This window comes from Macaca thibetana, chromosome 3 (genome assembly GCF_024542745.1).
Source record: "Macaca thibetana thibetana isolate TM-01 chromosome 3, ASM2454274v1, whole genome shotgun sequence".
Classification (NCBI taxonomy): domain Eukaryota; kingdom Metazoa; phylum Chordata; class Mammalia; order Primates; family Cercopithecidae; genus Macaca; species Macaca thibetana.
The window spans coordinates 103237855-103262952 of NC_065580.1; the positions used below are offsets into that span (position 1 = coordinate 103237855).

At 36.5% G+C, this 25098-nt stretch overlaps 3 protein-coding genes across 5 annotated transcripts in view; 1 reads left to right on the forward strand and 2 right to left on the reverse strand.

Annotated features, from left to right (window-relative positions):
- The window catches only part of LSM5 (LSM5 homolog, U6 small nuclear RNA and mRNA degradation associated), a 298060-nt gene extending 294750 nt beyond the window's left edge, over positions 1-3310 (reverse strand). The window contains exon 1 of the mRNA XM_050783292.1: positions 3301-3310. The gene's annotated coding sequence lies outside the window, so the exon portion shown is untranslated. The remainder of the gene's footprint in view (positions 1-3300) is intronic.
- Positions 1-25098, reverse strand: part of LOC126950095 (probable C-mannosyltransferase DPY19L2) — a 92984-nt gene that overhangs the window by 64287 nt on the left and 3599 nt on the right. For all 3 annotated transcript variants that reach the window (XM_050783272.1, XM_050783271.1, XM_050783273.1), the window contains exons 3-6: positions 23613-23700; positions 21225-21362; positions 4376-4496; positions 1531-1624 (exon numbers count right to left, since the gene is read on the reverse strand). In XM_050783272.1, coding sequence (XP_050639229.1) covers positions 1531-1624; positions 4376-4496; positions 21225-21362; positions 23613-23700 — 441 coding nt within the window. The remainder of the gene's footprint in view (positions 1-1530; positions 1625-4375; positions 4497-21224; positions 21363-23612; positions 23701-25098) is intronic.
- Positions 10018-12663, forward strand: LOC126950106 (protein S100-A11-like). The gene has a single exon (XM_050783293.1). The coding sequence runs from the start codon at positions 11248-11250 to the stop codon at positions 11584-11586; it is 339 nt and encodes a 112-aa protein (XP_050639250.1). The 5' UTR covers positions 10018-11247; the 3' UTR covers positions 11587-12663.

Genomic DNA, 25098 nt, shown 5'->3' on the forward strand with positions numbered 1-25098 from the left:
TAATTCAAGATGGATTAGAAACTTAAATGTTAGACCTAATACCATAAAAACCCTAGAAGAATACCTAGGTAATACCATTCAGGACATAGGCATGGGTAAGGACTTCATGTCTAAAACATTGAAAGCAACGGCAACAAAAGCCAAAATTGACAAATGGGATCTCATTAAACTAAAGAGCTTCTGCACAGCAAAAGAAACTACCATCAGAGTGAACAGGCAACCTACAGAATGGGAGAAAATTTTTGCAATCTACTCATCTGACAAAGGGCTAATATCCAGAACCTACAAAGAACTCAAACAAATTTACAAGAAAAAAACAAACAACCCCATCAAAAAGTTAGCAAAGGATATGAACAGACATTTCTCAAAAGAAGACATTCATACAGCCAACAGACACATGAAAAAATGCTCATCATCACTGGCCATCAGAGAAATGCAAATCAAAACCACAATGAGATACCATCTCACACCAGTTAGAATGGCAATCATTAAAAAGTCAGGAAACAACAGGTGCTGGAGAGGATGTGGAGAAATAGGAACACTTTTACACTGTTGGTGGGATTGTAAACTAGTTCAACCATTATGGAAAACAGTATGGCAATTCCTCAAGGATCTAGAATTAGAAATACCATATGACCCAGCCATTGCATTACTGGGTATATACCCAAAGGATTATAAATCATGCTGCTATAAAGACACACGCACACGTATGTTTATTGCGGCACTATTCACAATAGCAAAGACTTGGGATCAACCCAAATGTCCATCAGTGACAGACTGGACTAAGAAAATGTGGCACATATACACCATGGAATACTAGGCAGCCATAAAAAAGGATGAGTTCGTGTCCTTTGTAGGGACATGGATGCAGCTGGAAACCATCATTCTCAGCAAACAGAAAACCAAACACTGCATGTTCTCACTCATAGGTGGGAATTGAACAATGAGATCACTTGGACATGGGAAGGGGAACATCACACACCGGGGCCTATTATGGGGAGGGGGGAGGGGGGAGGGATGGCATTGGGAGTTATAACTGATGTAAATGACGAGTTGATGGGTGCTGATGAGTTGATGGGTGCAGCACACCAACATGGCACATGTATACATATGTAACAAACCTGCACGTTGTGCACATGTACCCTAGAACTTAAAGTATAATAAAAATAAATAAATAAAATTAAAAAAAGAAATAAGCTGCTATTACTGCTAACCAAAGATCTCCTCCAATAATTTATTAATTTTACACATGAACTAGGAGATATTCCATTAAAGCCTTTGTTAGGAAATCTTAATTAGTTAAAAAAAATCCTTACAGGATAAAAGGGATGCCTTTGAGATAGAGTTTTAGTGACATCTCCAGTTTCTGGTTACATGATATTGGTTAAGCTTCTGAAAAAAATCAAACAAATCCACAAACTTTCCTGATATGAATCTAATCTCGTTAATTTTCCTTTTCATTTAATCAACAAATATCAGCCAGTCTGTATAAGCCCACTGGAAGGTCTCTTAATTCAGTAGTAGTCTTACCTCAGGTATGCTCCATACATGAAGAACAATCCCATCATTAGTCCATTTAAAATAAAGATTACACCAACATAAAAGCAAGCAGGATCTCCCAATCCTTTGAAAAGATACAGATAATCAGTGTTTAATGAATATATGACTCTAAAGCAATTGAGCATAATTATCTCAGTGCTTTGCAATCAAGAGCTCATGAATTTGCTGAAAGCATTTGCTTTCCAGATTGCTGCTGTGTTTTAATTCTTTACCCTTATAAGAGTTTGTGTGTGTGTGTGTGTGTGTGTATGCAGACACATATATATGCGTGTGTGTGTATATATATATGTGTGTGTATATATATACACATACACATATGTATGCTCACCCTTAATGAGGTATTATATAGTTACACTTACACTTTATACTTTTTATAATTGCATTTGTACTTTCCTCTAAGGAATTACTATTATACTGTAATGATTTGTTGGGGATTCACATTTATTTAGCTGATGCTGCTAGTGTTCAGTGTCTGGAACTGTCTGTAGAACCACTTAATGAATACGAAAGAAAAACCATTGCATTATCTTTATCTTTTGCTAGGCTGTAGGAAGAGTTAAGATATGGTTTTGACTTCAGGATACAGCTTTAGTCTATACGAAACGATCCAGTCATTTGATCCATTATTATGTATAGCTAGAATCTTAGTATATTCCATATAGAAGATTGTGCATGTGTGTATGTGTGTGGCAATATGTACTTTACAATCATCCCACATTTTTCTCAGAACAAGTTTATGATATTAGCTGGTATAAAAATACTTTTCTTATGATTGAGAAAACAGAACATAGGATATTCAACTTGTCAAAGGTTATTTCACTTTAACTGGCTGGAGTCAAGGTCTGAAGGCTGGCCTTCTGATTCCCCCTGCCTCTCTGATCACTCCTTTCAGTCAGTTCTAGTAACTTCTCTTGTTTTATGTACCACTCTTTAATATTGGACCACCCTAGGCTCTGTCATATGCCCCCTCTATTTCTCCATCTGCACATTCTCCATAAAGAAATTCTTCCACATCCATGGCTCCAATGATCTATATACAGATGACTCCAACTCTACATTTAATCCAGAACTTTCTCCTTATTCTCATACCCAGATAGCCACTTCATGTCCCCACTCTGAGGTGTCTTAAGTACCTCAAATTAATGCATACACAATGAAACATAACAATACAAACCTGCTGCTGTTCAAATGCTTCTTACCATTCAAAGGAGCTCAGTTACTTAAGCTAGAAACCCAACTGTGTTTCACACGATTCTTCACTCACCTTCCCCTCTCTTACCAAACAATTACCAAGTCTCGTCCATTCTACTTCCAAAATCTCTCTCACACCCAGGCATTTCCACATTATCTTTCCTGCAGTCACTTGCTGAGAATAGAGGAAGTCTCCTGCCTGGTCTCCCTGAACCTACTTTTGTCCCTTTTCTAATATTCTTTCCATACCATTGACTAAATAATGTTTTAAAATGAAAATCTGTTAAAATTCTTCAATGGATAAAGTATAAAATCCTTCGCCAGTGCACGCCTTTCATGATCTGATCCTCCTTATATTCCCAGCACCATTTCACATCATTTTCTTCTCCATTGTTTCCAGGAATTCTAGCCTTCTCTCAGTTCTCTCTTGCTTCAGGATATTTGAATATGCTATTCCCTATTCTTAAAATACTTACCCTCTCTTACTCCTAATGTCGGGAACCTTATTTTCTTATTTATAATATCCATCACAGTTGTAACTGCTAACAGCCCCCTTACAGCATAAACTCGATGAGGGTAAGGCTCCACGCCTAGCTGGTTCATCTCGGTGTGCCAAGTGCCAAACACGAACCTATCACTTATCGGGAATGTAACTAACACCATACTTAGGTGATCATTTTCACCACTCAGACAGGGTCACACCTTCTAGCTGACTGAATCATTGCTAAGTCTCTCATTTTATGAGACATTTTCTCCAATCCTTTACATCGTACACAAAAAAGTATAACTGCCCCTCAAATATCCTCATCAATTCTATTTTTACTGAGGGAATCAGTAAAAAATGTAAGGAAAATAGATTTAGTTTATAACCCAAGAGTTGAATGTAGTTACAAGTCTAAAAATTTATTCATAAAATATAGTAAGTCATGTTCTTAAGAATTTGAAGAAATAAAGAAAAAACAACAGTGTTAGTGTTATGAAAAGAGATATATGTGGCTCTGAACAAGAGTCTCAAGGGACAGCACCGTACTTGAATTGTAAAAGTGCTGAAATGCAAACATCTTAAATGGAAGTGACCACTATGTATCCTGGAAAGCTGTTAGATGATTCCAAAAGCAGTTCTTTGACAAAGAAACCAATGTAGAAGATAAATAGGAAGAGTTTTATTAATACTACTCATGGACTATGAGCATATATAAAAAAAAAATCTAAATCAATCTATTATTGCATATCTGATTTTTAAATATGTATGAATAAATTTATACATTAGCTATTACAAATAGATATTTGACTATTTAGTCTATCCTCAAAATTTATATATTGAAGCTACCCCAAAAAACATCTTTCTGTATCTTCACATTCTGAAACAGAAGACTAACTTACAGTCAAGATTGCCTGACAATGGGATATGTTAATACTCAAATTCCAAAATTTGTACTCAAATTTGTAAGCACACAGCCTTCTCAGAAAACTACTTTAAAATGTAAAATACTCATTGAGGTGAGTCAGTTCTAATTTTTTTAAATCAACAACAGTATTTTACAATAATTCTTAAAAGTGAATCATAATATTATTAAATGATTATGAATGTTTACAAATGACAGCATTTTTGGAAGAAACATGCCTTCACAGCTTTGAACTTCATTAAGAGGTTCTATTCTGGTGACATTCCAGCAGGTCTTAGTTTCTAGTCCAAATAAATTCATTATTCCCATGAATGTGCGATACCAGGAGGCTATGACTACCTTAAAAAAGATAAAAACAAAGAGATAATGAAGGAAAATACATTCTCTTCATAATAATCTTTCCAAAATACCATTTTGTGATGGTTGCCTTAAACATTATAAACTCTGACAAGTTTATTTAGATCATTTCACTTGGGAATCAGTCACTTCAAAATTATACATTATGCTTCTATATAGAAAAATATTACATATGTGGTAACCAATTCTGTAATATAATAATAGTAACTGTAAGTCAATATAAAAATATATAATTAAAACATGGTGATTAATAGAAAAATACAAAGATTTATAGAAACGTTTCATAATTCATTTCATTTAGATCCTTGAATTTATTTTTTCAGAAAATATATAAAAGATATTATAAAAACTGGAACAGAATATGCCCATTACAATTTTAACCAAGCAGAAGATTTAATTGACCAGTTGTTTCCAATCTGCAAGCTATTTTTAAAAGTTCAAAGACAAAGGAAAACAAACACAAGAAAAAAATTTCCAACAGAATGTTCATGTCTCAGAGGTTTTTAAAAAATAACATTATACATTCTAGAAAACTAATGTGAGATCACTGTGGGGAAAAGTCAACAAATAAAGATTTGAAAAGAGAAAGCAAGCACCTCTTAGAGCTAATCATTTTTAATATTTTGGTGATTGGCCAGGCGCAGTGGCTCACACCTGTAATCCCAGCACTTTGGGAGGCCAAGGTGGGTGGATCACGAGGTCAGGAGTTCGAGACCAGCCTGGCCAACATAGTGAAACTCCATCTCTACTAAAAATACAAAAATTAGCTGGGCATGGTGGCAGGCGCCTGTGCTGCCAGCTACTCAGGAGGCTGAGGCAGGAGAATCACTTGAAATCGGAAGGCAGAGACTGCAGTGAGCCAAGATCATACCACTGCACTCCAGCCTGGGTGACAAGACCGAAACCCCATCTCAAAAAAAAAAAAAATGTTGGTGATTATCTTTCCAGTCCTCCCCCTAGGCATTTAAAACATGAAATTAGAGTTACTCAATACTACCTAATGAGATCATATTATCAATGTTAAGGTAATATACATCACTAAACATCATAAACATCTTTCCACGTCTCATAAGTATAGGTTTATTATGCAGCCTGATATAGTAGGAAAAACATAGCTTTGATGTCAGAATTGAACTGAAATTCTGACTCCACAAGTTATAGTTTCTATGGTCTCAAGAAATCCTTCAACAGCTGTCAACCACTTCATCTCTCAAATGAGTTTAATAATAACTATTCTACAAGAGAAGTGAGATAAGAGCTCACATATACAGTCATATGTGTCCTAAGTATAGTGCTGGCACATAGTATGCAGTGAATGCTTTTACCTTTTTAAAACATTCTGTTCTAAACTTACATTTTTATTTGTAAATGAGAAATTTATCTCCTGTGAACACAGTAAGTATGAACATAAAATTCAACATTGCAGTACTACGTAGTGTTGGAGTAAATCTAGATCCTCTCAATTTTTTATCTCTGTGATGTGAAAAGACTGGGAACAAGTCCTGTTCTTCATAATGCTCTCAAGTTTTAAAAACAACTGAACTACATTATAATTACTTTTGACATTTTTCATAATGTTGAGAAGAAATTGAAAACTGTGCTTACTAATTATTAAATAAACATGTCGAATAATTTTTAAAAATGTTGTCACTGGGACCATACTGTTAGAAATTAATGAAACAAGAAATAGAGAACTTTACCATGTAATTAAAATATTCAGGTATAACCAAAAAATTAAAAATACCAATTATCAAACACTGAGAGAAATGGGGCTAGTGTAATAAGTTAAACCCTCATTTTATATATACAGAGAAAGTCAACATTAACTGAAATTGAAGATACAGGAAATAGGTTTTTGCATTCGGGTTTTTGCATTTACATTAGAGTTATGAAGATAGCCACTAGAGTAAATAAAAACAGAAGAGTGCCTCCAAAGAGTAAGCAGGGATGCAGAGAAAGTCGGTGCAGAAATTTGTGGCTTTAATCTTAGGCAGATCTATATTATCCAATTGTTACTATTGCAAATTACATTTAAAATTACAGAAATCAAAATCTGAGAAATTTTCCAAGTACCTGGAAATTAAGCAACACAATTTTATTTTATTTTGTTATTTGTGTGTATGTGTTTCTAGAAGGTTTTTAAAAATTATTATTAAGTTCCAGGGTACATGTGCAGGATGTGCAGGTTTGTTACATAGGTAAATGTGTGCCATGGTGGTTTGCTGCGCCTGTTGACCCATCATCTAAGTATTAAGCCCAGCATGCATTTGCTCTTTTCCCTGATGCTTTCCCCTGCCCTGCCCTTCCCCTGCAAGCCCCAGTGAGTGTTGTTCCCCTCCCTGTGTCCATAATAACACAATTTTAAACTGCTGATGGATCAAAGAAGAAATCACATGACAAGTTAGAAAATAATTTGAACTGAATGAAAATGAAAATACAATATATAAATATTTAAGTAATACAAATGTTTGCTATTGGGAAGATGGAGTGGATGTACTTTTCCTGATTACTCCCTTGAAGTACAACTGAAAACCCTTTGAGTTATATACAAATCAAACATAATAAGACTCTGAAAAGTAGAGAGAAGACAGACTTGAGACCCAAAGAACAACATGGTTATGAGTTCCATGGGCTCTCTCTGTGCCTCATTTTCTCAGATTTGGAGTTAAAGAGGCTGGCAATCCAGAAACGCCAATGGGCACTGCTATGGTTTGAATGTGTCCCATCCAAAATTCAGGTGTTGAAACTTAATGGCCAATGTGATAGTATTAAGAGATGGGACCTGTAAGAGGTAATGGACACCTCTTACAGGTCTGCCATGTGAGGACACAGGGTTCCTCTCCTTCAGAAGATGCAACATCAAGGCACCATCTTGGAAGCGGAGAGCAGCCTTCACCAGACACCAAAACTGCTGGCACCTTGATCTTGGACTTCCTTTGACTCCAGAATTCTTAGACTCCAGAATTGTGAGATATAAATTTCTATTCTTCATAAATTACCTAGTCTCAGATACTTTGTTCAAACAGCACAAAACAGACTGAGACAAATATACAAAAAGTACCAAAAAAGTCCAAAGACCAGAAAAGGGGCAGCCTAGAAATACAGAAAACCTTTAGATGATAATCTCTCTGCTCCAACTAATTGCCACAGGGAAAAAAAAAAAAAAGTGGTTCCACCCCTACCATATAAACAAAGGTCAAATGGGAAAGCTAGACTTCTACGTTCCCTGGGCATTTTTTTTTTTTTTAAGATGGAGTCTCGCTCTTTTCACTCAGGCTGGAGTGCAGTGGTGCGATCTCAGCTCACTGCAACCTCTTCCTCCTGGGTTCAAGCCGATTCTCCTGCCTCAGCCTCCCAAGTAGCTGGGATTACAAGTGCCCGCCACCATGTCTGGCTAATGTTTGTATCTTTAGTAGAGACAGGGTTTCACCATGTTGGCCAGGCTGGTCTCAAACTCCTGACCTCAGGTGATCCTGAAAGCAACAAGATGGTGCCTTCCCCCCTTTCCCCTTCCTTTGCTTGAGTGATGCCAGAGGTATCCAGTTAAAATAGCAGGATTAAATAAAACCCAGTCTCATAATACTCAAAATGTCTAGGTTTCAAGTGAAAATCACTCATCAAGAACCAGAAAGGTCTCAAACTGAATGAGAAAATAAATAGATTCCAATACTGAGATGAAAGAAATATTAGCATTATCAAGGATTTTAAAGCAACAATAATAAATATACTTTAATGAGCATGCTTAAAACAAATGGAAAAATTGAAAAGCTTACCAAAGAAATAGAAAATCTCGCAAAAAACCAGAAATCAATACTAAGAACATCTCTCAAAACCACACAATTACATGGAAATTAAACAACCTGTTCCTGAATGACTTTTTGAGTCAACAAAGTAATTAAGGTGGAAATCAAGAAATTCTTTGAAACTAATGAAAATAAAGATACAACATACCAGGATCGCTGGAACACAGCTAAAGCAGTGTTAAGAGGAAAGTTTACAGAGCTAAACGCCGACTTCAAAAAGTTAGAAAGATCTCAAATTAACAACCTAACATCACACCTAGAGGAACCAGAAAAATAACAGCAAACCAACCCAAAATCTAGCAGAAGATAAGAAATAACCAAATCAGAGATGAATTGAATGAAATTGAGACACAAAACACCATACAAACGATCAACAAAACCATGAGTTGATTCTTTGAAAGAACAAGTAAGTTTAATAGACCACTAGCTAGACTAATAAAGAGAAAGAGAGAGAAGACCCAAATAAACACAATCAGAAATGACAAAGGAGATATTACCACTGACCCCGTAGAAAAGCAAAAAACTCCAAGACACTATTATGAACAACTCTATGGACACAAACAGGAAAACCTAGAAGAAATGGCTAAATTCCTAGAAATATATAATCTCCAAAGATTGAACCAAAAAGAAATGAAAACCCAGAATAGACCAATAACAAGCTCCAAGACTGAATCACCAATAAAAAGCCTACCAGCCAGAAAAAGTCCTGGAACAGATGACTTTACAGCCAAATTCTACCAGACATATAAGGAGAGCAGATACCAATCATACTGAAACTATTCCAAAAAATTGAGAAGGGATTCCTCCCTTACTCATTCTATAAGGCCAGCATCATTCTGATGCCAAAATGTGGCAGAGTCACAGTGTAAAAAAGAAAACTTCAGGCCAACATCTCTGATGAACATAGATGCAAAATCCTCAACGAAACACTAGCATACTGAATCCATCAGCATATCAAAAAGCTAATCCACCATGATCAAGTAGGCTTTATTCCTAGGATGCAAGGTTGGTTCAACATAGGCAAACCAATAAATATGATTGATCACATAAAAGAACTAAAAAAAAAAAAAAAAAAAAAAAAAAAACCCACATGATTATCTAAACAGATGCAGAAAAGACTTTTGATAAAATTCAACATCTTTTCATTTTAAAAACCTTCAACAAAGTAGGCAATGAAGGAACATACCTCAAAATTAGAAGAGCCATCTATGACAAACTCATAGCCAACACCATACTGAACAGGCAAAAGCTAGAAGCATTTGCCTTGAGAACTGGAACAACAAAAGGATATTCACTCTCCCCATTCCTATTCAACATAGTACTGGAGGTCCCAGCCAGATCAATCAAGAGAAAGAAAGAAAATAAATCCATATAGGAAGACAGGAATTCACACTATCTTTTTTTTTTTTTTTTTTTTTTTTTTTTTTGAGACGGAGTCTCGCTCTGTTGCCCAGGCTGGAGTGCAGTGGCGCGATCTCAGCTCACTGCAAGCTCCGCCTCCCGGGTTCACGCCATTCTCCTGCCTCAGCCTCCCGAGTAGCTGGGAGTACAGGCGCCCACAACCGCGCCCGGCTAATTTTTTGTATTTTTAGTAGAGACGGGGTTTCACCGTGGTCTCGATCTCCTGACCTTGTGATCCGCCCGCCTCGGCCTCCCAAAGTGCTGGGATTACAGGCGTGAGCCACCGCGCCCGGCTATCTTTTTTGTAAACAATATAATTTTATACCTAGAAAGCCACATAGTCTCTGACTAAAAGCTCCTAGATATGTCTTTTTAAAACTTCAGCAAACTTTCCGGATGTAAAATCAAGGTACCAAAGTCAGTAGTATTTCTATGCACCAACAATGTCCAAGCTGGGAGCCAAATCAATAATGCAATCTCATTCACAATAGCCACAAAAAAGTAATAAAAAACTTATAAAAGAATACCTAGGAATACAGCTAACTAGAAAGGAGAAAAATCTCTGCAATGAGACTTACAAAACACTGCTGAAAGAAATCAGAGACAATAAAAACAAATGGAAAAACATTCCATGCTCATGGATAGGAAGACTCAATATCATTAAAATGACCATACTACCAAAGCAATTTACAGATTCAATGCTATTCCTATCAAACTACCAATGACATTTTTCACATAATTAGAAAAACTATTCTAAAACATATATGGATACTCCTTCAGCATAAATAAGGTTACATAAATAAATAAAATAAAACACATATGAAACCAAAAAATAGTTCAAATAGCCAAAGCAATCCTAAGCAAAAAGGACAAAGTCAGAGGCATCATACTACCCAACTTCAAACTACATTTCAAGGCTACAATAACCAAAACAGCATGGTGCTAGCACAAAAACAGACACATAGACCAACGGAAAAGAATAGAGAGCCCAGAAATACAGTCACACACCTAGAACCATCTGATTTTCAACAAACCTGACAAAACAAGTCAATAGGAAAAAGGACTTCTTATTCAACAAATGATGCTGGGATAATGATGCTAGCCATATGCAGAAGACTGAAACTTCATCCTTTCTTTTCCCCATACACAACCACCAATTCAAGATGAACTAAAGACTGAAATGCAAAACCTAAAACAATGAAAACCCTAGAAGAAAACATAGAAAATACCTTTCTGGACATAAACCCTGGCAAAAATTTCATGACGAAGATGCCAAAAGTGATTGCAACAAAACAAAGATTGACAAATGCAACCTAATTAAAGAGCTTCTGTATGGCAAAAGAAACTACCGAGAGAGTAAACAGACAACCTACAGAAAGGGAGAAAATATTTGCAAACTATTCATCTGACAAAGGTCTAATATCCAGAATCCGTAAGGAACAAATCGAAAGTAAAAAACAACCCTATTAAAAAATGAGTACTCCGTGCCACTCCCAGTCACAGCCTCCCGCGCCTCGCTCAGCTCCAACATGGCAAAAATCTCCAGTCCTACAGAGACTGAGTGGTGCATCAAGTCCCTGATTGCTGTTTTCCAGAAGTATGCTGGAAAGGATGGTTACAACTGCAGTCTCTCCAAGACGGAGTTCCTAAGCTTCATGAATACAGAGTTATTCAGCTTCCTGAATACAGAGCTGGCTGCCTTCACAAAGAACCACAAGGACCCCAGTGTCCTTGACCGCATGAAGAAACTGGATGTCAACAGTGATGGGCAGTTAGACGTCCCAGAATTTCTTAATCTGATTGGTGGCCTAGCTGTGGCTTGCCATGACTCCTTCCTTAAGGCTATCCCTTCCCAGAAGTGGACCTGAGGACCCCTTGGGCCTGGCCTTCAAACCCACCCCCTTTCTTTCCAGCCTTTCTGTCATCATCTCCTCCTCACAGCTCACACGTCCCCTAAGCCCAGCACACCCACCACATCATGCAGGCCCCACCTGTGGATAGTAATAAAACAATGTCACTGTTTTAAAACATGAAAAAAAAAAGTGGGTGAAGGACATGAACACAAATTTCTCAAAATTAGATATTTATGTGGCCATCAATCATATGAAAAAGTGTTCAACATCACTGATCATTAGAGAAATGCAAATCAAAACCACACTAACCCAGCTGGAATGGCTATTATTAAAAAGTCAAAAAATAACAGATGCTGGTGAGGTTGTGGAGAAAAGAGGATGCTTATACACTGCTTGTGAGAATGTAAACTAGCTCAAATACTGTGGAAAGCAGTTTGGAAATTTCTCAAAGAACTTACAACTGAACTACCATTCAACCCAGCAATCCCATTCCTGGGTATATACCCAAAGGAATATAAATTAGCCTACCATAAAGACACATGCACATGTATGTTCACTGCAGCACTAGTCACAATAGCAAAGACATGGAATCAACCTAAATGCCATCAATAGTGGAATGGATAAAGAAAATGTGGTACGTATATCCCACGAATATTACGCAGCCATTATAAAGAACAAGATAATGTCCTTTGCAGCAACATGGAAGGAGCTAGAGGCCAGTATGCTGACTGAATTAATGCAGGAACAGAAAACTAAATACTGCGTGTTCTCACTTATAAGTGGAGCTAAACACTGAGTACACACGGACACAAAGAAGGGAACAACAGACACTGGAGCCTACTTGAGGGTGAAGGGTGGGAGGAGGGTGAAGACTGAAAAACTGCCTATTGAGTACTACGCTTGTTACCTGGGTGACAAAATACTCCATACACCAAACCCCCACTGCATGCAATTCACCTATGTAGCAAACACACACACACGTACCCCATGAACCTAAAACAGAAGTTGGAAGAAGAAAAAGTGTCAGCAGAAAAATAGAAGACATAAAGAAAAGTCAAAAGTTTCAGAACTCAGAAATAAAATAATCAAAATAAAAAACCTTAATGGATGGTACAAGAGGAGAATGGCAGAGATAGAAGAAAATAACCAGTAAACTAGAGGAAAGAACAATAGAAATTACTCAATCTCAGCAAAAGAGAAAAAACAGATGCTAACAGAATAAAACAAACAAACAAAAACAAAACAGCCCTAGGGACCTGTGGAACTTTAACGAAGGATCCTGCATTCATATCATTGGAGTCTTGGAAGGAGACGGGAAAGAGGCAGGGCTGAAAAAGAATTCAAGGAAATTACTGAGGCTGGTCACGGTGGCTCACGCCTGTAATCCCAGCAGTTTGGGTGGCCAGGGCAGGCAGATTGCTTGAGCCCAGGAGTTTCAGACCATCCTGAGCAACATAGTGAAACCCCATGTCTACAGAAAATTCAAAGAAATTAGCCAGGTATGGTGGTTGCCCATCTCAGAAGGCTGAGGTAGGCAGATCCCTTGACTCCAGGAGTCAGAGGTTGCAGTGAGCTGAGATTGCACCCTTGCACTCCAGCCTGGGCGACAGAGTGAGATCCTGTCTCAAAATAAATAAATACATCAATAAATAAAAAAGAAAGAAAAAGAAATAATGACTGGACTTCACATATATGGCAAAAGATACAAACCTAAATATTCAAGGAGCTGAGCAAATCTCAAACAGAAAAAATCTAAACAAATCCATACTAAAACACAACATACTTTAGAAAACACTTGAGCTTTGAACATCCTACTTTGATACACTTTTGAAGACTAAATTTTAAAAAATGAAAACAACAAGAGAGAAACAAAACCTTACCTAAAGGAGAAAAAGAATTCAACTAACAATGGATTTCTCATCAGAAACTATGGAGGGCCAGAACAAAATGGCACAACACTTGCCGTATGCTGAAAGAAAGGAACTATCAACTCAGAATCCTATGTCCAGCAAAAATATCCTTCAGTAATGAAAAGAAACTGCATTCTCTGAGTTAAGAAAAACTAAAAAAAAAAACAAAAAAAAACAAAAAATGCAGCCAGCAGACCTTTTAGAACAGACATCTATTCTAAAAGTGTAGCTAAAGAAAATTCCCTAAACTGAAATGAAATGATAAAAGAAGGAATCTTGGAACATCAAAGAGGAAGAAATAAAAAACATGGAGAAAATAAAACAGGCTTTCACTTTCTTCCTGAGTTTATAAAATATGTGTAAAACTTGAGTTTAAAATAAGTTTGATGATTAAAACATACAGTAAAATAACAGCAGCAACAGACTGTAATAAATTGTTAATATAATCGCTAGAACCACTAAAAAAGCTTTGTAAAGTGATATATTTAAAAAATAGATAAATCAAAATATAACTCTAAATAATGTTCAAATAAAATGTTCTGCCACAAGAAGGTTGAAAAAAAAAACAGAAATTGAAAACAAAGAATAGAAAGCACAAAATAAAATCGCAGACTTAAACACTAGCATATTAATAACCATATTAAATATAAGCGGCCAACTGGTAAATATACAATTAAGACATACATTGACAGATTGGATTTAAAAATACCACCTGGCTGGGCACGGTGGCTCAAGCCTGTAATCCCAGCACTTTGGGAGGCCGAGACGGGCGGATCACAAGGTCAGGAGATCGAGACCATCCTGGCTAACACGGTGAAACCCCGTCTCTACTAAAAAAAAATACAAAAAACTAGCCGGGCGAGGTGGCGGTCACCTGTAGTCCCAGCTACTCGGGAGGCTGAGGCAGGAGAATGGCATGAACCCAGGAGGCGGAGCTTGCAGTGAGCTGAGATCCGGCCACTGTACTCCAGCCTGGGCGACAAAGCGAGACTCCGTCTAAAAAAAAAAAAAAAATACCCAACTGTCTACAAGAAACTCATTACAAATGTAATAATAAAGTCAGGCTGAAAGTGAAAGGATGGAAAATGATGAATTTATCATACACACAGTAATGAAAAGAAAGCAGAAGTGACAATGCCATTATCAGAAAAAAGCACACTTCAGAGCAAACAAAATTATCAGAGAAGGAAGAAAAAGTCACCATTAAATTATTTTTTAAAAAATCCAGCAAGAAGACCCTGCAATCCTAAATGCATATGCACCAAACATAGAGCTACAAAATGTGTGAAGAAAAAGAGATAGACGTCAAAGGAGAAATGTACAAATACATAATTTTACTAGGAGACTTCAGAATCCCTCTGTCAAAAAACTAGAATTAGTATTTTCACCTAGTTCTCTTAGTTAATAGAAGAACTAGACAGAAATTCCCCCAAAATTGACAAAAGACCCTGTTTAAGAGAATGAAAAGACAAGCTACAGACTGGAAAAATATATTTGCAAGCCATATATATGAAAAATAATTAGCATCTATAATATGCAAAGAACGTCCTAAGACCCAAAACTCATAAAACAAACAATTCAAATAGAAATGGAGCAAAATACATAAAGACATGTTTCGCATACAGATGGCAAATAAGCACAAAAAGATGTACATCATCATTAGCCAATAGGGAAATGCAAATTAAAACCATAATGATATATCACTACATATGTGTAAGAATGAGTAAAATAAAAAATAGTGACAATACCAAATGCAGGTGAGGATACAGATAAACCTAATTTTGGTTGTGCTTAGGTTGTATCCATTGACTGCTGAGTATGCAGCACAAGGAAATTTGCATAGTTTCATTCATTCAACAAATATGATACTGAATCAACTCCATATTCCAGGAAGTAGGCACCTAGGATACAGCTAGGAAATACATAATGGGCACAGGAAAACAGTAGAAAACAAGGTCATTCGCTGAGAATGAAAGGGGGAGAGGAGGTTTGGGATAACTGGAGAGAGAAGATATGAAACAAGCATCAAGGGGTTAGTAAAAGTAAGGCTCAGGGACCATATCAGGATCTGTGGCCTATTTTTGTACCAGTAATGTGAAAAGGACAGTGTTTGTTACCGTTCCCCCAGCAGTTTAAGATAAGAGAGTTTAAGACTCATAGCAGAGAGAGGGAAGAGGCAGGTGGGTGGGTTTCATGCCTTTCTCTAAGTGGCTCCTGTTCTCCCAGGCTTCACGATGGAGGAAGATTTCTGAGCACTCTTGCTAATCTTTTGTCAGCACCTTATAAGATCTGTGTAAAAATGTCTGTAAGCAATTGCAAATTCCCTTGCTAACCCATACTAGGCATTTACCGACTGACTGGTGAACAATTTGAGCTGAATTCTTACCATTGTGTCTAGTGGCATGACCCGTGTAATTAAATGCTTGTTTCTGTTCTCCTTGCACGTGCTTTTTCTTTTTAATTTATTTTGGGTTATTTGATTGCCCTGTCTCCTCAGCTCCCTGACTGCTTCACGGACTGCTTCTGTAAATTTGAAGACGCTTTTGTTGTTGCTGCTGCTGACATTGCTGGAAGGCCACGAGCAATGTTCTTTTTGGCTTTCTACATCCAAGGGAAAGCTGACCCAACATGATTAAATCCAACTCTCCATTTTCTCTGTGTTCATACTTGGGAATCTAAGTATAGCTGGAGAAACACAATTCTGTTGGCTGGTTTTGTTCTCAGTTCAAGACCATCAACCTCAAATGAAGCCCTTGGTGCTGCACAAGAAACTCACATTATATCCCTAGTCTATTCATTCTCTTAGACAAGAGGTCAGCAAGCTTTTCCTATAAAGAGCCAAATGATAAGTATTTTAGGCTTTGTGAGATACTCTCTGTCTCATACTCTTTAATGTGTTTACATTTACCCCTAGGTTTGTATACGCATGTTTGGTTTGTTTATCTATTCATTCATGCATTTGTTTGGTATTTATCCTTTTTGATGTTCTCTGAGTTTCTTGGATCTGTGGTTTGGTATCTGTCACTAATTTTGAAAAGTTCTCTTTTTCAAATATTTATTCTTCCTCATCCTTTCCTCTCCCACTGGGATTCTAATTATGCATATATTAGAATATTTGATATGGTGTCACAGCTCTTAGATGCTCTATCGTTTCCTTCCTCTACATTTTTTCTCTTTGCATTCCTACTGACCTATTTCTTCTGCTGTGCTGTGTCTGCTGATGAGCCCATCTAAGGCGTTTTTTACTTCTTTTTTTTATTTCTAGCATTTCCCTTTGATTCTTACAGTGTCCAACTCTCTGCTAAAATTATCTATCTGATCTTGCATATCATCTGTCTTTTCCATTTGGGTATTTAAAATATTAATCATAGTTACTTAAATCTCCTGTCCAGTTGTTCCAGTATCTGTATCTTCTTTGGGTCTGGCTGCTCTATCTCTTCAGACTGTGCTTTTTCTTACCTTTAGGTATGCCTCAAAATTTTTGCTGAAAGTTAGACATATTGTATAAGACAGTAGGCACAGAGGTCAGTATTTTTATGCTTGAAAATAAGAACATCTTTCTTACTGTTACGTCTTTATTGTAGGGATTTGTGTTAATCTAGTTAGGGTGGGCTGGATTTGAAGTTTGTAATTGCTATAGTTACCAAAGCTGGAGTTTGTTGCTGCTATGGACACTAGCGATTTCAAATTCCTCTAATGGTACCTTGTTTTGAACTTGGTTTTGGGTTTTCCTTTGTGCTGCTCCCTAGAAAGAAAATGCCTTGCAAAACTCACTTGGTCACATTCCACTGTGATTTTTACCAAAGGCTTGTTAATGTAATGGGGGAAGAGTGACAGGTTTTCTGATGTTCCAATTAAGCCTCAGTCTTAGGCAGGTACTGTGAATTTGGGACTTGGGGCTGTACCCTTCATAAGTGTTCCCTCTTCAAGGAATATGACTGTTTTTTAACATTTAGGGGTTTTTTTGTTTGTTTCCTGCCTGTTCTCTTTCACCAGCTTCACTGAATACCCACCAGTGTCCTCAGACAATGGGTTTGATACCGTTCTCCCTGCAGATAATGGCTTTCTTTTCCTTAGGAAAGATTTCACAGCATGGGTGTAAGCAGAGTCTGAGCAATGATTGCTTTTCCTGTCCCCTAACCAGCATCATAGGAAAGCTTTCTCTAAATACTTCCCCAATCTTCCCTGAGAGAGCCTGCTCACCTTCACATTTCATGCCAGCTCACAATAAGCCTGTATGCTGTTCATTAAAAATTTCTGGTTTAATCTTTGTACCAGCTTATATGGCATTCAAAAGCATCTATCTCAGTCAACCAGTCCCTATTCCAGAATGCTCAGTTCCTATTGCCTTCTGCAGGCACCTGTCCTTCTTGAAATTTTGCCTTGGTTGTCCTCTGACCTCAGTTTTCTGAAGGATTCAAGAAAAGGTGTTATCTTGCAGTTTGTCCAGCTATTTTCCTTGTTGTAGGAATGAGAGTGTCATCATTCCCGCTCTCTTCATCACCAAACTGACACCTGAAGCCTCCAGAAGCTAAATATATAAAGAATTAAGAGTTCTTTATATATTAGGTATATTAACCCTTCATCTCCAAAGTATATTACAAATATTTTCTCCTGGCCGGGCATGGTGGCTCACGACTGTAATCCTAGCACTTTGGGAGGCCGAGGCGGGAGGACCACCAGCCTGGCTTTGAGGCCAGGAGTTTGAGACCAGCCTGGCCAACATGGTGAAACCCCGTTTCTACTAAAAATACAAAAATTAGCCAGGCATGGTGGTGCGCATCTGTAATCCCAGCTATTCGGAGGCTGAGGCTGGAGAATCGCTTGAACCTGGGAGGCGGAGGCTGCAGGGAGCCAAAATCACGCCACTGCACTTCAACCTGGGCGATGAAGTGAGACTGTCTCAAAACAAACAAAAAGAATCCAAACAAATATCTTCTCCCAGTTTGTCAACTGTCTTTCAATTTGTTTATTTTCTTTTTTAAATTCTGCCCGGTTTTGCCTTTCCCATAGACACCCCAATAAAAGTGACGCCTAGGCTTTACCCTCAGTACTGCTTCTGCCTGACCAAACTGTCTCTCTCCTGTGGCTCTGTGTGATGTGACTTGTCCTCTTCTCCATGGAAGTATTGATCATAAATTCTTCTTTCGGTGGCACTGATCTATCTGTGTCATCACTCAGTCAATCGCATAAATTAAGACCTGGGCACAGAACAACTCTGTTTCTATTTCTATAAAATTCTAGAAAATGCAAACTAAACCATAATGACAAAGAGAATATCAGTGGTTTCCTAGGGATGGGATGTGGGCAAAGAGAGATGAAGGAAGGAGGGATTACGAAGGAGCACAGGGAAACTTCGGGATGAGGGATGTGCCAATCGTTTTGATTGTGGTGATGGTTTTACAGGTGGGCCAAAACTAATCAAACTTCACACTTCATCTATATGACCAGCTATCATATGTCAATTATACCTCAATAAAGCTGTTTTAAAAACACTTAGGGTATACCTACTGAAAATAAAACTGCTTTTAATTACAGACTATATCATCATGTGCATAGAAAAATCCAAAGGATTCTATAACAAAGCTACTAGAACCGCTGACTTCATCAAGATGCAGGTACAAAGTTAATATTCAAAATCAACTATATTTCTATACAAAAGCAACAAAAACTGGAATAATAAAAATTTTTAAATAATACAATTTATAATAAAAGAGTACAGGGAAAGACTGTTCATTGAAAAAATACAAAACATTGCTGAGACAAATTAAAAATAATCAACAAAATGGAGATCTACACCATGATCGTGGATTAGAAAATTCAATATTGTTGTCAATTCTTCCCAAATACATGTACAAATCCAACATAATACCAACCAAAATCCCAGCAGGTTTTTTTTTTTTGAGAAATTAATAAGCTGACCCTAACATTTAGATAGAAATGCAATTTTAAAAAGGAAAAACAAAGTGAGAGAACTATCTACTTTCAAGATTTATTTCAATCAAGACAGTAATCAAGACAGTGTGGTATTGGCATAATTATAAATCAAGAGAATAATAGAGTCCAGAAACAGATTCACACATAATGTGGTCAATCAATTTTCAACAAACATACCAAGACAGTTAATTCAATGGGGGAAAAGACAGTTACCACAATGAAGCATTTTTTGGCATTCTAAAAATGTTTTGTAATTCAATTGTGGTGATGGATATATAGCTTCATACATTTGTCAAAACTCAGAGAATGGTACACTCAAAATTGCACATTTTATTACATGTAAGTCATACCTCAAAAAAGCTGATTTGGTGACAAAGATTTATATATGTCATTGATAGAAGAACAAATCCAAATGCTTATTAAACATGGAAATATATTTATCCCCATAAATAGTAAGGGAAGCACAAATTAAAACAAAAAAGCATATCACAGCCATCATAAGAGTAAAAATCACAGGGTCGGACAATTCAAAATCTAATAATGATATGAGAAAATTCTAGACAGCAGTGTGAACTGCTACATTTGCTTCAGACAGCAATTTAGCAATATCTGGTAAAGCTGAAAAAGCACACATTCTATAACAGCAAGTCCACTTCTAGGTATATATCCTAGACAAAATACTGCACATATACAGAAGAAAATCACACAGAAGTGCACATTTGAGATTACATTGCTTGTAATTGAAAAATTGGAAATAATATATTAAGATGGGGAAATACATAAACTTTAGAATTCATAAAATGGTTAAAATTAAAGAAATATATATATACAGAAAGTTCAAAAATATAATTTTGAAGAAAAAATCCTACAGTGACACATTCAGTATGAGATCATTTATGTGGACTTAAAGCACATAATAAAACAATCTCTGAAAACAGAAATTGGATGGATACACACACCAAATTTTAATAAAGGTATAAGTTGGACTAGAAGCAGAACAAAGGTATTTATAATATTTTAATTATTTTAAAATAGCTGATGCAAAAATGACAAAGATCAGCATTTATTTATTTTAGATGGTTGATCGCACATATTTGAATATTATTTTCTAAGTCTCTGTAGTTTTAAGCATTTCAAAATCTAAAGAATAGTAATTTTTAAAAGCTATAAAAATATGAATAAAGGATTAGAAAGCAGTAACTTTTAATTAATATGCTGGATTCTGAGACAACTTTAAACTCAACAGTAGTATTTACCATGGTGTCAAATTTAGCATTTATCTTGAGTTCACAAACTGAGTTCACTAATTTTGTCTCCGTTTTTCAAATTTCTAGCATTTACAGACTACTATAACAACTATACTCTTTTAGGCTAAGTGTTGGAAGATAGTAATAGATTTCTGGCTGTGTGACTAAAGAAATCTTACTTTACTAACATAACCCCAAGATCACTATTCAAGCTCATCACTCTCACTGTCCCTTCATGTGGTCATCGTGCCCACCTATGAGGTGTCCAAAGCCAAAAGCCCATCCCTATTTAGAATTTGGCTCCCATGACTGTCTTTTCCATTTGGTTTGTCTATTACCCTGGCCATTATTTACACACTAAGGTTCATTCTTTGAGTTCATGCAAGAACAGTTTCTGGGGTCTTTAAATTTTACGAAGGAACTTACGGCATTCTGCTCAACTGTTACATTTAATGCACCTGAAAGCTCCCCTCCCTTTCTTAACAAGATTGTGCTGACTACTTTTATCTGATAAAGAGGATCACTCTACAAATAATATTTGTCTCAAATGATGACTCACCTCTGGATAAAGATGGAAGCGTTTTACTGTATTAATTACAAGAGGATATTCAGTAAGCCTGTCATTCATAATCATCCACAGTCCTTCCAAAAATGAAGGTGCTTCAATAATGGTCTTGAAGTAGGAATAATAAAGTCCCTTTATTAAAAAAAAAAAAAAAAGGCACATATTGTCAATGTAATTAAAACTTTAAAATATTTATTTTTAACACTTCTTTAGAACATTTTTTTTCTGGAAAAAAAAGGTCAATAAGAAGATTTCCTAATTACTCCTCGCTGTTTTGCATTCTTGGACTTTAAAAAGCACGTATTTTCAGGTGATCACTGTACTATTCTTTCAAATTTTCTATAGGCTTTCAAACTAAAGAGTTGGAGGGATGGTCAAACGATTTAAAGAGTTTCTCTAATAATGTCTTAAAAGGTGTAGACAGTATATGTTTAATTTTCCCAAATCTGGTTTTATCCCCCACATTTGAGATGCTTGAAGGTTGACATCTGATTAATTCTATCATAAACAGGGATGCCTTCATGCCTCTGTACAACTTTGCATATAGAAAATTACTTCTTTTTTTCCCATGCTCTTAGGAAATATAATGACCATAAGCATCATGAGCAAGGAATCCAATGCTTCTGGCTTACTTCATAGCTCCATCAAATCCTCTGTGCAAAGTGAAAGCTCAATGTCGATTGACTATTGTTGCTCACAAATGCTATATACTAAAAAGCAGATTATTTTAGTGTCTTACACTTCAGCATATAAAATAAAGGCTTCATTAGGATAGTAAAAGTGCTGTTGAGTTAAAATTCATGGATTAACAATAGCATGTTGTGTCTTATTTCCCCTTCAATTTCTTGCTTTCGCTCCTAAAATCTAAAAGCAAAAAAGGGTCACATTGTTTAAAATGCACTCTCCCTAAAAAATGCTATATGCTATAATCTGCCTCATCCAATATGAGTAACTGCTAAATTAAAGGTCTGTTTTAGCTGATGTCTGAAAGGCCATTACCTCGTAGTTGATTGGCAAAATATGAGTTCATAAAGAATTTTCCTTTTTGCTTAGGAGGATAACAAAGCAATACAATAATTAAAGGATATCTAATATGCAAAAGTCTGTATTTACGGAAATATTAAATATATAAATAAGTTACTAATAACAGCTATTGTTTTGTGTTAAGTATTCTGCTATGTGTTGCCATTCATTATCCCCCTTCATTTTCCCTAAACCCTTCTAAGGTTGGCATTGTTTCTATTGAGCAGATCAGATTACTGAGAATCTGAGAGGTTACCTGACTAGCCATCATAGAGTAAAGCACAGAACTGCTATTAGAATCTAGCGATATGTCACCAAAGTCCAGACTGCCACAGTTACACTCTTTATTTAATAATATTTTATATTCTGTCTTTAGAAATGTTCAAATGTCATACATATGTTAATGTATCCAATGCTTTGAAACTTTATAGGGGCAATATAGGGATGAAAATTAAAAAGCAGTGACTGAGGGGCCTAGCATAGGCAAATTCATAGAGACAGAAAATAGAGTTGGGTGTGATTAGTGTTTAGTGGGTAGAGTTTCTGTTTGGGATAGCAAAAAGTTCTGGATGTGGACAGTGGTAATAGCTGCAAGACAACATGAATGTACTTAATGTCACTGAGATGTACGCTGAAATTATAAATATTGAAATTTTTTATTACAAATTTAAATCTAAATTTTACTATAATTTAAACAAAAAGCAATGGCCAGAGTGAGGAGAACCAGTTTCAATGCTTCACTAGGCCCCCGACCAGCTGCAAGCAGATCTGGAAGATGGACGATTGTGGTGTCTTCTAAATGTAAAATTGTGCAATTTTGGCATTCGCTATCCTACTTACTCCTCACAATAATTACGTGAGATGTGTATGGCGAAAACTCCATTTTAAATATTAAGTATCGAAAAAAAGAAAATTATTTAAAAATTATATCAAAAGTTATCTCTTAAAAGAGATTATCTTGAAACCAAAAGAGAGCCAAATAATAATCATCACCATTAAAAGACCCAGGTGAAACATGGGATCTCCCAACTGTAGCCAAAGAGAAAGCAATTTCTGATAGCATCTCATTTCATTCCCCTTTATCACTTCCTCAGTGCTTCCTTTGTCCTCCTTCCTCACCTATTATAATTCATCTTTATTATCTTAAAAAGAAGTCTGCAGTAGGAAAGAGTGAGAGATAATGAAATAAGTAACAGAAAAATAATCTCAAACACTTTACTATTTAAATAATAAACCTGGGTTATAGCTTATGAAACAGTGCAGTTCACCAAAAGTTCGTTTCAATGCCTAATACATTTCTACCTCATAGTCTCGCTATTCTTAAACCACAAATTAATTCGTTAGAAAAAGAAACCTAACCATTTCAGTGCGAAAACTCATCTCCCGTTCCAAAGATGAGAGGTGAGAGAAATGACGATCATTTTCAAAAAGTGTTACTAAATGTAACCTAGAAAAAAATGAAGTATCATATTACAATAGAACAAGTTTCAAAACCAACATTAAAATAAGTGATAAGAAAGCCACATAAAAGAAAACAATAAATTGTTATATTATTTTTATAATTTGCATGTTTTTAGGCATTTATAATCCAGTATGGCACACACCTGAAATTCCTTAACTCAGTGGTTTTTAAACTTAATTGTGGCCAGGTGTGTCGGCTCATGCCTGTAATCCCAGCACTTTCAGAGCCCGAGGCGGGCAGATCACTTGAGGTGAGGAGTTCGACACCAGCCTGGCCAACATGGTGAAACCCTGTCTCTACCAAAAATACAAAAATTAGCCAGCCATGGTAGTGTATGTCTATAATCCGGCTGCTAGGGAGGCTGAGGCAGGAGAATTGCTTGAACCCAGGGGGCAGAGGTTGCAGTGAGCAGAGATCATGCCACTGCACTCCAGCCTGGGCGACAGAGTGAGACTCTGTCTCAAGGAAAAAAAAAAAAAGAACTTAATTGTATAACTAAAATTCTTGTGGTGTTTTTCACCCTTCCTTCCATCCCAGGCCTCTAAATAAGAACAGAGGCAGGTTATTGTTTGTTTTTTAAGTTTCAAGTGATTCTAATATACCAGCCTTGGGAAATACCTCCATAAGTGTTGAAAAGGGTTCAGAATATAATTTTGAATAAAATTACTTTAAATCAAAGCAGACTTACAATAAGTATAATATCACATAAGGGATCAACTTTCAAGTGCCAAAGAATGCAGGTGTGTGCTTGAAGACATTTTAGTAGTGAATCAACAGCTGTAGGCAGTGAAGAAAGGAGCATATGTGATAAACAAAATTAGCTGCAGTCAATAATCATGCTACAGCTAACTTATGTATACATGTCATGAGTTTCCAGTGAAGTTGAAAATAAAGCAAAGTGCCATATATTAACCCTGTTTTCCACTAACCATTCTTTACATTTAGGACATATGCCAGGGTACCAAAAACTGCAGAAATATTCCCTACCATTGCAGCCTCAGTTCTAACATCAAAATCTCCCTGCAGACTAAATATCTAGAGCAGCACTGTGTCAACAGAACACAGGGGCAAATCTCATACCTCCCAAGGGTAGAAATCGCTAAGCCCAGGTAAAAATAAAATATTCCAGAGGGAAGTATTATTTTACAAATTTTTATAAACACTTTTGTAAAATAACGTACACAGGCTTGCATACTGAAAGACTCAAAGCCATTTAACTCCGTATAACCACTGCCGAACATTTATCTTCTTTTTTACCTGATTTCCAATTGGCAGGTGTTTTCTAAACTTTATCACCAAAGTTATTTCACTGGCTGGCTGTGCTGGCTCATGCCTGTAATCCCAATACTTTGGGAGGCCGAGGCAGGTGGATCATTTGAGGCC